Here is a 12893-nt window from a genome sequence, read left to right as displayed (position 1 = left end):
GTTGAAAGCAGGTCATGTTCAGAACAGCTAGCAGACTTCTCAGCAGTCCTAGAACTAGATTCTGGATCTCAGGACGCTGGCCAAGGAGCTGGGTTTGACCGTGGGGCCATAGTAAACCATTGGCTTTTGACTAAGTGCTAGTCCATAGCATTATTTTTTGTCTTTTATTGTTATTTCAGTTTTTGTTTTTCAATAAGCTTCTTGATGCTGATGGTTTTGTGACATCTCTGGCCACATCTACCAGAGATTTAAAACAAAATAATAGAAACCTACGAGTTTTGTCTGGGTTTTCCCACTCCTTGACTTTGGGGAATCAAGAGGTCCTTCCCTCCTCAGTTTTATTATAAAATGGAATAGTATCTCTACTTGTCTTCCCATGGTGGTAGTCTGAAAGGTCAGGTCACAGGAAGTAGTATTTATTAACCAAAAGATACACCAGAGAGGCCAGATTTTGGTGTTTAAATAATTGGAAGATGACTCATACACATCTTAAGCAAAAAAGTCAAGGAGAGAAAGTTTCAATGTGGATGTCCCCTCCTGTTAGGCAGCAAAATACTTCTTGAGCTGCTCTGAAGAGAAACTTGAGTTCACCCAGTGAGGTGAAATGACCCTGAGCAACAGGAACCACAGAGTCACCTGGGTCCCTGCTACCATAAAGGCTGACCAGCCTGCACAGAGCTGGTGGTAGCTCTCGTTAGACTGCTCAGTGCCAGCAGTCTCAGCATCTTTCCACTGTACATAGTTTAAATGCAGATTCACTGATGAATAAATTTGATAATTCTGTTGAAGTATGAAGACTGCTTGAATTAGATGACTACATGATCATATTTAATTTTTTTTGTAAGACAATTCTGGCTCCTCTTAAGCCATGTGGAATCCATCCCGCTGAGTGCTCTTGACTAGTCACGTCCTTCCTGCCATTTTAAAAACAATAGTGGCAGAGATGCAAGCTGCTGGTAGTGCTCAGCAGGACAGATCAAACACACAGATGCAATTTCTGTACGTTGAACAGTGAAGTAGGATAAAATTCAAATACTTACAATCGCTTAGTAGCTAGCATCTGATTGCTGCAAATTGAATCTCTCATAACGGGATTTCTTGTAAATAGTGTCATATCATTTGTGAGTTCTGCAATAATTTCAGTCAAAGCCAGGGCAAGATATTGGATGTGTGTAATGTACACGATAGAAACACTAGTTTACATACAGATTGTGAATGGATTTTATTATTATCAATATTCTTTTTTTTAATTGCTTACAAAAGAGCCATAATTGTAATTTTTCTCTGAATTTAAAACATTCTCAAATAGTGTAACTTCAAAATCCAGAAGAAAGCAGCCTAACCACTTCAACAGCTGTTTAAGAATTGCAATCTCTAACCACCCCTTTCCCTTCTACCCAAGTTGTTAAATAAGCATTGAAATTATAGGTAGTTAAAATTTTTGAAATGTTACTTTTCTATTGTTTGGAAATGGCAGAAGTCCTAGTAATCACAATTAGTGATCAATATATCCCACCAGTAAATATATATACATATATGTAGAAATTCAAAATTAAGATACTGCAAGGTCTAGAAAACATACCTTAATTTCTAATTCCCTTATGATAAAATGGAAAGATGGCAATAATTTAAGTGATCAATACTCTTAATTTGCTTTTGGGTTTAGTTCCAAATATGTCATTGGAAGCTCATAAAAGATCAACATCAAAAGCATACCATAAAAATTGTACTTTTAGTGTTTGAGAGTTGGGTGACACTTCACACACTTGATAACTTCAACTGCTAATGAAACAGAACCCCCAAAAGGCACTATATTACAGTTACACAGTCTTCCTGTTCAAGATCTACTAAATAAGAGAAATTAAAAAACTAATAGTAAGGCCAGAAGATTTGGATAATCTGTTCTTTCCTTTCCCTGCTCTAATAAAAAAAAAATCCTTTTCTATTATCTTATCATGTATTTGGGCTTTTTTATTATAAATATGACTATGAGAACACAGCATCTCAGCAAGATTGAATAAAGTAGTCTTGCTCTCAAATAACCTAGGATATTGATAAAGAAAGACCATTGTGAGGGATAAACGCTTGGGTTGGATCCTGCCTAGTCTATTTAAGAGTAAATATCCCATATGCATATTAATGTTGATCATTGTAAGTGGGAAACTCCTGAATTCTGAACCAAAGAATTTTCAGGTTTTCCCCTCCCTTAAGCAGGTGTCTTTCATCTTTTACCAATCAAAGGGGAAGGTTAAAAGGCAGGATTTCAGTGGTACCCTGATGTGTATTTTAATATGTTTACTAATCAGAGCACATATCAGTCAGAATGAATCATGTTCATATATTTAATAGCCAGCAAAACTCAATTTAACTCAGATCCAGCTTTCTTCCATGTTCATTTTCTTCAAGGGCATACCTACCTTCCTTTTCCTGCTTCTTCTTTTTTTTCCCCTTTCTTTCTTGGACACCTCCAGCCCCCATTGACAACCAAAATGCAGGGCTATAAATGTAAGGGCGCAATACATCATGAGATAAGTCTAAGAGAACACGTCCTCTACCAAAATGCACATGAATCTTTGGTACAGCTGAAATTCCAGAGTCATGCTGGGGTTCATTTTGCATGCTAAGCAGGGTCAAAAATGTGAGCTCTCTGAGATCGACCTTATATATCAGATGAGCTCCAAAGTTTAAAGGTTACATTTGTGAAATTGCAGCTGGCTCTCCTAGCACTTGATTCTAGCTCCTGCAAATCAAAGACTCCTAATTGAAAGGCAAATCTGACAATAGGATAATTTTCCAATTAAAAAAATAAAGTGACTTTTGAACCCTTCCTGCTGAAGAGCTGACAGAGAGGTTCCGAGATGGTTGTATAACCCGACAAAATGATGGAGAAAATATGTTTTCCAACAAGATCATAAAGCTTGAATAATGCAGGGAAGCAAATGTAAAGCGAAGAGCTGTCCTCTATTCTGTCTACTTCCCCCACCCCTGCTGTACACTCAGCCACTCAGTTCTTAGGCAAGGACTCCTGACTTCCAAGTCAGACCCAAACCCCAAACACCAAGATACTATAAAGTGGCATCTTGGCAGACTTTGAGATGAGACGGTTTCTGCATTTCCCAGTGTAGGGGGGTTGGGGGGGGGGGAGCAGAGTGAAAGGGAAAAGCAGGAATGTAGAGAAATCTGGAAACAAACAGCACATCTACAGACACAAAAAGTTTGCATATTGCACAGAGCGCTTGAAGATCATAAATCTATGCATGAGAAAGATGTAGTGGAAATTTTGGGGGGGATTAGAGTTTATTTTTGTCATCTCTGTGAGACAGCTACTCATTCATCCAGATCACAGCTAAGAAAAAAGCTGGTCACAGAAATTAGCAGTTTCAGCTCAGCAGCGAAGTCGCCAGCCTGTGAAGGCAGAGAGAAATTGACTAATTAGCAATGCGCACTAAAACTTGACGGTTCTTTATAGAGAGAGAGAAGAGAGAGGGAGAGAGAGGGAGCCGGAGGGAGGGGGGGCTCGCTTTTTCCCCTTCTTTCTTCCAAAGATGTTTGAAATCGCAGTCATTTACGCTCGACAATTTTTACAATAGCCTTGAGCCATAATTTTGCGAGTCTCTCCAGCATCCATCCCCCTGTATGGTCTCTCTCTACTGGCCAAGCACGACCGTTTCTCTCCCCAACCGTGGATTTCCTATTACTCTCGTTACGACTCACTGAGCCCCAGGCCCAAGGATAATGATGTGTTGTTTCTTGGTAGCATAATTTGTCACACGTACATTTTTTCTTCTTCTTCTCTTGCAGAAAGCTCTGCTCCCTCTCTCACTCTCCCTCTCTCTCCCTCTCTCTCTCCCTCTCTCTTTCTCTCTTTTCTCCCTCTCCTACATTTTCTTGCTGTTGCTAATTCATGGTGATCAAATGATGTACGACAAAATAAATTGTAAAGAGTGACTGCCTGGAGTTGGGAACCAGAAGGTGTTTCCCACCCCCCTCCCAAGGAGAGAACAAACCTTTAAAAAGGAAGGACAATTGATTTTTGGGGGGGAGCTTAAGTGAGCCTTGACTTTGCAGCTGGTTGAAAGCAGGTAAGTTTCTGGCCTTGTGTCTGCCTTGTGTGTATTTTGTTCTGTCTTTTGGGTTGTTGGCGAGGGGGAGGGCCGGGGAGGGAGTCTTTCAGAGGGGTGGGGGGGATGGCTGTGTGGCAAACGCTCATAAAGAATAAAACTCCAATTGCAAGAAATAAGCAGATGAGGGGGAAAGGCAAAGGAGGAGAGCAAGAAGGAAGGGGAACAGGAAAAGATGTGGCGGTGGGGGGGTGGGGGGGGGAGACAACGAAGCGGGGAGAGCGAGAGGGAGGTATGACCGGGTCCACTTCAAGGGAGAGACTCTGGGAGGTGTTTCGGAGAGCCTGAGCTTTGGGGGGGCGCATCGTTGGTGGGGGGCGGGTGCTGCTGGGAGAGGGAGCTCGCTGGAGGTTAGGGTCCACCTGGAACGGGATGATAAAGTGAGTGGAGAGCAGCCCAGTCCGGTGGAAATAGGAAGCCGGCGATCCAGGACTGGCACCAGGCAGGGCAGAGTGAGCCGCAGTGGAAGGGGCCGGTCCGGCGGGATCCCTCGGAGCCGGGCGGCGGCGGCGGCGGCGGGTCTCCCGGGCGCGCGGGCGGGATGTGGGCAGAGAGGAGCCCTTTCTGCTCAGCCCTAGAAGGTGCAATTACAGGTTAAGGACCCGGCGTATCGACTTCGCCTCGCCTCCCCCACCTCCTGCCCTCCTCCGCCGAGATGCGGGCAGCTCAGACTTTTTACAGAAGTAGTTCCAGGGCCGGGTTGGGGGTGGGGGGGGGCGGGGAGTGGGGGGTGCTCGAGTGGGGGCCCGCCGGGGGCTGCACCCAGGGACTCAGAAGAAAGCTGCGGCTTCGGGCGGAGATGCTGGGTGGGAGGCAGAGACCCCGCCCCCCCACCATCGGACAGCCCCCACCCCTCCCCCAGCACCTGCCCGTACACTTGAACTTCTCGTAGTTCCAGGAGTTAAAGCCACTGCGCCTCGTGCCCGGGAGGGAGAACCGTCCACGCGAATCCCACCGGGCCTGCGGGCTCTGGCTCTTAATCCATCCCAGTGGTCCCACTTCCTCCCTCCTCATCTTCCTCGGGGCCGCCCAGGCGGAGAAAGGGAGACACACGCCCGAACTTGCGCGCTTAAAAATGCCAGGGGGTTTGGGGGGATCTCGGGGGTGGGGGGCTGAAGGGATTCTCCTGCCAGGTTTAAAGCCGTCTCTGAAAAATTAGCAAAACTGAGTGGTGACGGGGAAAGCCAACAGTTTGCGAAAGCAGAGAAGCAGGCAGGGCCGGGGTGAGGGAAATGAGCTAGAATTGATAAGGACAGCTCCCGCCTCTGCCGAGTCCACTGAGCTGGTCCTCACCGCGCTCCGCTGCACTTTCCCGGGAGAAGAAAGGGCTTTATCTGCTCCCGCAGACGATTAGCCCGGGAGTTTCTCGGGGCAGCACGGATAATCGAAGGGGTTCCCAGCGTTTGGAGGGCTAAGGATCACCCCCCTTCCCGCACGCTTGTCGGGCCCCCTTGCCCACCCACCCACCCCCCAAAACTGGACCAACTGCGAAACGCAAAGCTGCGGGCGCCGAGGTGACCTGGAAGCTCCGTCGACGGTCGCCTCTGCGCTCTTGGGGGGGGCCCCCCGGGCTCCCCACGCCCTGGCCTCTTCCCGCCCCGGCCCGGCATGGACACGAGCCCACGAGGTGTCTCGGCCTCAGCCGCCACTTTGCCGTCGCTGCTGCCATCGCTGTCGCCGCCGAGAGCCGAGCCCGGGTGGTTTTAGGAAAAGTGAGGGACCAAGTGTGGGGGTCGCGGAGAGAAGAGGAGCGGGCGCCCGGACCCCCAGACAGGGCCCCGGGGGGCGGGGGGGGAGTGGCGCTCACGGATCCAGCACCTTCAGACTTGCCTCCTAGGGTCGGGTCCGTCCGGAGACCTGAGCTGAGCACTGACCGTGGTTCTTCGCCCTCCCCTCCCCTCCATACCCTGCCCCACCCCGATCACACCCCACCCCACCCCACCCCCACCACCCTGCTCACCTTCCTCCCATCCCCCACCCCTGTCTGCCAGGTCGGAGGCGGGTTTAAAGCCAGGTGCGCCGAGGCAGCTCGCCATGTCCAGATCCGGGGACCGGACCTCCACCTTCGACCCCAGCCACAGCGACAACCTGCTGCACGGCCTCAACCTGCTGTGGAGGAAGCAGCTGTTTTGCGACGTGACCCTGACGGCCCAGGGCCAGCAGTTCCACTGCCACAAGGCCGTGCTGGCCTCCTGCTCGCAGTATTTCCGATCGCTCTTCTCCAGTCACCCCCCTCTCGGGGGAGGGGTCGGCGGCCAGGACGGCCTGGGGGCCCCCAAGGACCCACCGCAGCAGCCGCCGCAGCAGCAGCCGCCGCCGCCGCCAGCGCAGGAGGACCCCGGCACTCCATCCTCCTCCCCCGACGACAAGCTGCTGACCAGTCCCCGGGCCATCAACAACCTGGTGCTCCAGGGCTGCTCGTCCATCGGGCTGCGCCTGGTGCTGGAGTACCTCTACACGGCCAACGTGACCCTCTCCCTGGACACGGTGGAGGAGGTGCTGTCGGTCAGCAAGATTTTGCACATCCCCCAGGTCACCAAGCTCTGTGTGCAGTTCCTCAACGACCAGATCTCGGTGCAGAACTACAAGCAGGTGTGCAAGATCGCCGCGCTGCACGGCCTGGAGGAGACCAAGAAGCTGGCCAACAAGTACCTGGTGGAGGATGTGCTGCTGCTCAACTTCGAGGAGATGCGCGCCCTGCTGGATTCGCTGCCGCCCCCCGTGGAGTCGGAGCTGGCGCTCTTCCAGATGTCCGTGCTCTGGCTGGAGCATGACCGCGAGACCCGCATGCAGTACGCGCCCGACCTCATGAAGCGCCTCCGCTTCGCGCTCATCCCGGCCCCCGAGCTGGTGGAGCGGGTCCAGTCGGTGGATTTCATGCGCACCGACCCGGTCTGCCAGAAGCTGCTGCTGGACGCCATGAACTACCACCTGATGCCCTTCAGGCAGCACTGCAGGCAGAGCCTGGCCAGCAGGTATGAGACAACAAAGGTGGGGGGTTGGGGGGGGGGGAGCCCGAGAGGCCAGAGGGAGGGGAGAGGGCAGAGGAGAGGGGAGAGGGGTGTGCTGAACAGGAGGTTCCTGCAGGCTGAAAACAACCGAAAACACACAATTCAGACTGTGAGGGGGAAAGTTGATTTCAGAGTCCCTGAAAGGTCAACGGGAAACTGGCCTCCGTGCATCCCCGACTGCTAGAAAGTCCACGTTCTCAGTATCTGCAGAGAGGAAGATGGGCTCCTGGGCTGAAATTGACAGGCAGGTGGGACCAAAGGTCCGGGCCATTGGAAGTACAGCTTGAGAAGTCTTCCTACCCAGTCCTCCTCTACCTCTCAAAATAGGCTTGGCTTAAGGAAAGGTTCCTGTGATGAGAAGTACCCCTGCCCACTCCACCCCTTTCCTGCTTCGGGCGAGCAGAAGTGCCAGGGGACAACTCCAGAAGACAAGCTTTTCATTCATTCCAACAACTCAAGTTATTTGTTTGTTTGTTTGTTTGAGGTTTGCTCCCGTTGGAGGTTTGAGTTCTAAAAGGCTTTGTCTTTTAGGGTCGCTGTTGGAAATTCTGGCATCACCCACACAAACTTTTCTGTCTTGTAAAAAAGAAGACCTTATCCTTTTCACTTTTAAAGGAGAGCCGAGCAAGAGATTTCCAGGAGGCAGAGTGAATCCTGCCTAGTAGCTCCCATGTCAAAGGGGAGCACAGTGGAAATCTGAGAAGAGGAGTAGTTAATCTAGCTGCAGTTAGGTCTGTGCGCCTGCTCTAAAGTCACAAAGGAGTTGGAGAATTGTTGTTGTTGCTATTTGGAATGTGTCCCATATGTGTATTGAAAGTGGGATTTCCTGTCCAAGGGGAGAGAGAAAAACAATGCCTTTTTAAAATGCTGCTGAGATTAAAAAAAAAAAAAAAGACTGTAAGAATTGACAATCCTGTTTTATTGGCTCCAATTTTAAAACCCTTTTTAATGAGCCCTCGCAGAGGGTTGCTTTTTCTTTTTAGAAAAGAAGCAGTGTCTTCTCTGTTTCTCAGGATAAAACATCATGAGTCCAGATGCCAAGTACCCCAGTCTTATCCACTAAGTGCTGTGTTAGAAAGTACATGGTTTAAGAATCCATCATGGCCTTTTCCCACTCAGAAGGATGTCTGGAAGATGGGGTCCACTTTCTGCACCCTTATGGAATTAAAGGTTTATTTTTTCCATCATGATGTTTCTACCAGACCTGGGTAACTGAAGTTTAGGAAACTGGAAGATATTCTCTACTGTTGTTTAGGGAGCACTGGTGGTCATGTGAGGCCCACGGGAGGCATGGGAAATCTTGAACTTAGAAATCTTGTAAGTTGCTTTTTCTAATGTTGGTAAGAAATGAATTAATAACCTGTAGTGTCAGAAAATAACACAAGAAAGACAATAACGCAAGCAAGAATCCAAACTCTTGTGCTTGAATAGTGAATACAGAAGTCCAAATGACAACTAGGACTTGAAATGTATTTTTATTTTGTAAAAGTTCCCATTTGTCTAAAGATCAAGTTGGTAAATTTAATGTGACGGGCAAATGTCACCACACCAAGGAACATTGGTGATCAATATTCTGTTATTTTAACTTTTATGACTTTTAAACAACTTACAGGTATACTTAATTTAGCATATATCTTACATATTAAGTTATAGTCCTGAGCACACATGTATTCATATGTTTTAAAATGTACTATCTAGTGTAATTTCAGAAACCTAGAAGGAAAATAAGATTTAACTTGTCCTAAGCGTAACTGGGGGAAATGAGAATTATACATTTGATCCAATAAATAAGCCTAAAGTCCTCAATGCACTTTTACCTGATAAATACGTCCTAGGTTTCAGTGTTAGAAGAGTTGACTTTCAAAATGAAAAATCCATTTCTCACCTTAGTCTGGATTCAGCACGCCAGCTGGGGCCTTCTGGCTCTGTCGTGGTGGATGGCTGAGATACCAGGCTGCCTGGCTCCGTGACCACACAGTCCAGCTTCACTGGGCCATATCATTTGAAGGATATGTAGTGCCGTCTGACCACTGAATGCTTACAAGTGTCATGGATGCTGCAAGAATCTGATACTTCCGCAATAAGAAGGAGACTGTATTTTCCTTAAAAAGCAGATCTGGAAAACAGTTTATGTGAACCTATTGTTGATCTCAAAGTAATATAATTTTGGACTTTGTTCCATTATTAGGAACTGTAGCATTTTAATTTGGGGGACTAATTACGTTATTCTAATTTTAATTTACAGAAAGAATGCAAGAATAATCACCAAGACCTTAGCTTTAATGTAGACAAAAATGCTGTAAGTTGCAACCAATAGTATGATATCAGCCCATTTATTACAGTGTCAGCATAATATAAAAATGTTCTCTCAGCTTTACATGTAGTTTAACAGAGGGATAAATGTGTTAAACAATTATTTTTGAAATTGCATCAGTTTTATTGAAGGCAATTGGATGGAAGGGCATTGTATTTACTACTTTTTATCCACCTTTAGTTTCTAAAGTCTTAAGTATGAAAGAGCTCCTCAAATTCAGAGAAGGAGCTGAAAAATTAAAACTGGCCAATCTATTGGAATAAGTTCAAAATTCAAGCAAATAGAATAACTTCAAAGGAATTTACTTGTTTAAGAGTACATGTTTTCTATAGAATGTAGGAATATTAATATAATAATTATATATGTTTTAAAATTTTTAAATTATTGAGTAATTTGGAATTTTTTAAGTCTAAAAAATAAAGCAAGCCAAGCATAAAGACTTTATAAATATGCAAATTAATTTAATTTTGTCTTAGATGTTAGTTTTTCTTATTATACCATTTATACTCAGATTCTATTTTATTTTAGCGAACTGAGCACTGAGGATATTAAAAAATAAGACTTATTATCTTATATTCAAATATACACATAACTAATTTAAGATCACAGGACATGATTGGACAAAAATTAAAATATTTTGAAATCTTATTCCTTAGTTATTTTTATTTCGCTTTATTGCAAGAAATGGGACACAGAAATTTTTGGAAAAGTTTCTAGAATACCTATTATTAAAGGCTTCTAAAGCACAAAGATTTAATAAAGTGGCATGACTTGCAACATTTAGTGCATTAAAAAGTAAATATCAAAAACTTAGAGTGCAAGTTCAGTGCAAGAAACCCCCAAAAGTTTTTTATTTGTATTTTTTAAGTTGTTATGCATAATTTAGTTATTGGCCCAAGTAAATCAAATTGGACTGGATCTCTTACATTTTCATTGCACCTGCCACAATGTAACAGTTATATAAACATTTACTGAAAGTTGAAGGAATGGAAATTATAAAATAAGAAAGCCTCAGTGAGTAAAATATTACGTTTTCCCAATATGTTCTTTAATCTTGATTCCTCTTGCACATAGCAAAAATTCATTGAACCTCCTCCAGGAAAACACCTGTGACAGAAAAGCATTTGTAAAAATAATTATATTTTTTAATATTTAATTACAAGCCATTGCAGTCCCATATACAGTCCTGTATTGAAGTACAGTTTTCAAGAGATTATATTTTATAGAAGATAAAAGTTTACTTTATAAAGAATTCACTTTCTTCAGTCTTTTTAAAGATTTCACATAAATTGATATAAAAATCTATTTAAACATCAGGAGTACTAATTATCTATTTGCTAAAATGACTTGCAATGATTAAAAAGCCATTAGAATTCCTTAAGGCATAGTTTTGCCTCCTGGTTTTGATGCTTAGAAAGTGTTTCTTTAAATGTAGGATAATATTTTCCATTGGTTCCCTTCCTAAGACCTGAATAAAATCTCAACAAAGCAAACTAATCTTGTATCCATGAATCCTTTAAATCATTGTTTCCCTTTATGTCAATTTGGTACCCTCAGATAAGAACTTGCTAGGTAGTTAGAGTTTCATATCAGAAGTCACTCAGCCATTCAGAATACAATTTGTTTATTATCTCAAACAGGACCGTTGATGACAGAATTGTGTCACAGGTGTGGGAGACAAATAGTTATATCCTACAATCAAAAGGCAGTTAGAGTAGATATTAGTGCATTGCGCTGGTTCAGAGTACTTACTGACCACAGTGGACATGTTCAAATTTCAACTCACCTTTGTCTTTTTCCCCATTTTGAACACATTGGGCTCGCTCATTACCTTAGCTAATTTCTAAGTTATCTCAACTTTCTACCTTAAAAATTCAGTGAAAAATATGTTACAGTAGTTACTTCATACCAGATAATGTTCTAAGCATTTTACAGACACAAACTTATTTAATGCTCATAATAGCCCTAAGGGATGGATACCATCATTTGCCTCGTTTTATAGATGGAAAAACTGGTGCACAGGGCAGTTAAGCATTTTGCCCACGGCGGCACAGCTAGTAAGTGGTAGAGCCAAAGTCAGCCAAGCCGGTGGCTCTTGAGCCTGTGTTCTCATCGATGATGTTTCTACTTATTACTGTGAGCCTCTCTATCCTATCATATAATCTGCTGATTAGCCTTAGAGTTATATGTAAAGTTAAGACTTCTCTTTTGGAAAGACATTTGTGAGGGTTAAATTTTATTTTATTTTTTAACTTTTTATTTTACGTTGGAGTACAGTTGACTTACAATGTTGTGTTAGTTTCAGATGTATGACAAAGTGATTCAGTTATACGTATACACGTATCTCTTCTTTTTCGAGTTCTTTTTTCAATTAGGTTGTTTCAGAATATTGAGCAGAGTTCCTTGTGCTATATAGTAAGGGTTAAATTTTAATGTATCTGATTTTAAAAGAAGTTAAGGAGGGGTATTACTCTGGACTAGAGGTCAGCTTTTTTTTTTCTGTTAAAGATCAAATAGTAATTATACTTGACTTCAGGGTCATATTAACTCTATTGCAACTACGTCACTGTTCCTTGGTAGCACAGAAACAGCCATAGTAACACAAAAATAATACATAAATAAACGAGCATGGCTGTGTTACAATAAAACATTTGTGAGCATCAACATTTCATGTGATTTTCGCATGTTATGAAATATTCTTCTTTTGATTCTTTTCAACCCTTTGAAAATGTAACAACCATTCTAGGGGTGGCAGGGGGGACTATATAAAAACAAGAGGCAAGCTGGGTTTGCTTTGTGAGTCATAGTTTTCCAAAACCCATTTTAGGCACTTGGACTGCATCAGTGAACAGAATGGACACAACACTTTATCCTTATTCTAGTAGAGAGAATCCCACTGGTCTTCTTGCTTCTGTTTGGAAAGAGTTCACATCTAAATTATTCTACCCTGCCAAGTTAAAATTTCAGCTTTCCATAGTAAGACTTAAAAATTTAAACAGTGATCCCAGGAAGGTAAATGGTGATTAATTAAAACAGTGAATGAGCTGCTCGTTTTCACAAACATACTGGATATAGACCCAGCTAACATAGACTGATCATTATTCAGGATAGGCTTTAATATCATTGATATGGTATTTTAATGATTTCTGGTAGGAAATTAGAAGAGCCAGGTACATTTAACACACTGCTTTCTGAGATTGACATGCACATATTGAATGAACTAATCTAGGCATATAAATGAACACGTGAACAATTACTTTTCTAAATGTCAACCTGTATCTCCAGCTGCTGTGATCAAAGGGCACTGTTGTCAGGACTTCTGATTTCTAAGTGAATCAGCTGGACTGAGTATGTCTATAGAACCTCTTTGCCTTCTCCAAGGTGGGTAACCCCTAGCAGAGCATGTGTGCTGGTGTGGGTTTGGCTTATGTGTTTATCTCCCAACTA

The 12893-nt window shown here is 44.1% G+C and overlaps 2 protein-coding genes across 3 annotated transcripts in view; one reads left to right on the top strand and one right to left on the bottom strand.

Annotated features, from left to right (window-relative positions):
- Positions 1-1203: 1203 nt before the first annotated feature.
- LOC123465287 (vegetative cell wall protein gp1-like) lies at positions 1204-6204 on the bottom strand. 2 transcript variants are annotated; one of them, XM_045164030.1, is made up of 3 exons: positions 6082-6204; positions 4484-4695; positions 1204-3405 (listed from the first exon to the last, which is right to left on the bottom strand). In XM_045164030.1, exons 1-3 carry the CDS (start codon positions 6155-6157, stop codon positions 3328-3330), a joined length of 366 nt encoding a protein of 121 aa, XP_045019965.1. In that variant the 5' UTR covers positions 6158-6204; the 3' UTR covers positions 1204-3327. The 2 variants fall into 2 exon arrangements, with proteins under 2 accessions (XP_045019965.1, XP_045019964.1); XM_045164029.1 differs by having other exon boundaries at positions 1204-4695.
- The window catches only part of KLHL14 (kelch like family member 14), a 108852-nt gene continuing 102045 nt past the window's right edge, over positions 6087-12893 (top strand). Inside the window, exon 1 of the mRNA XM_006054835.4 lies at positions 6087-7096. Coding sequence (XP_006054897.1) covers positions 6156-7096 — 941 coding nt within the window. The 5' untranslated portion in view covers positions 6087-6155. The remainder of the gene's footprint in view (positions 7097-12893) is intronic.

The sequence above is a fragment of the Bubalus bubalis genome, chromosome 22, assembly GCF_019923935.1.
Source record: "Bubalus bubalis isolate 160015118507 breed Murrah chromosome 22, NDDB_SH_1, whole genome shotgun sequence".
NCBI lineage: Eukaryota > Metazoa > Chordata > Mammalia > Artiodactyla > Bovidae > Bubalus > Bubalus bubalis.
The sequence above is the reverse complement of the archived record's forward strand: the minus strand, read 5'-3'. Positions and strand labels throughout refer to the sequence as shown.

What these genes read in the sequence shown, in the direction of transcription:
- LOC123465287 (XM_045164029.1), bottom strand. Translation starts at nt 6,157, where the DNA reads ATGGCGAGCTGCCTCGGCGCACCTGGCTTTAAACCCGCCTCCGACCTG. An exon ending in GGGTGGGGGATGGGAGGAAG is followed by an intron (nt 4,696 to 6,081) that starts GTGAGCAGGGTG and finishes TGCACCTTCTAG; the next exon opens with GGCTGAGCAGAAAGGGCTCC.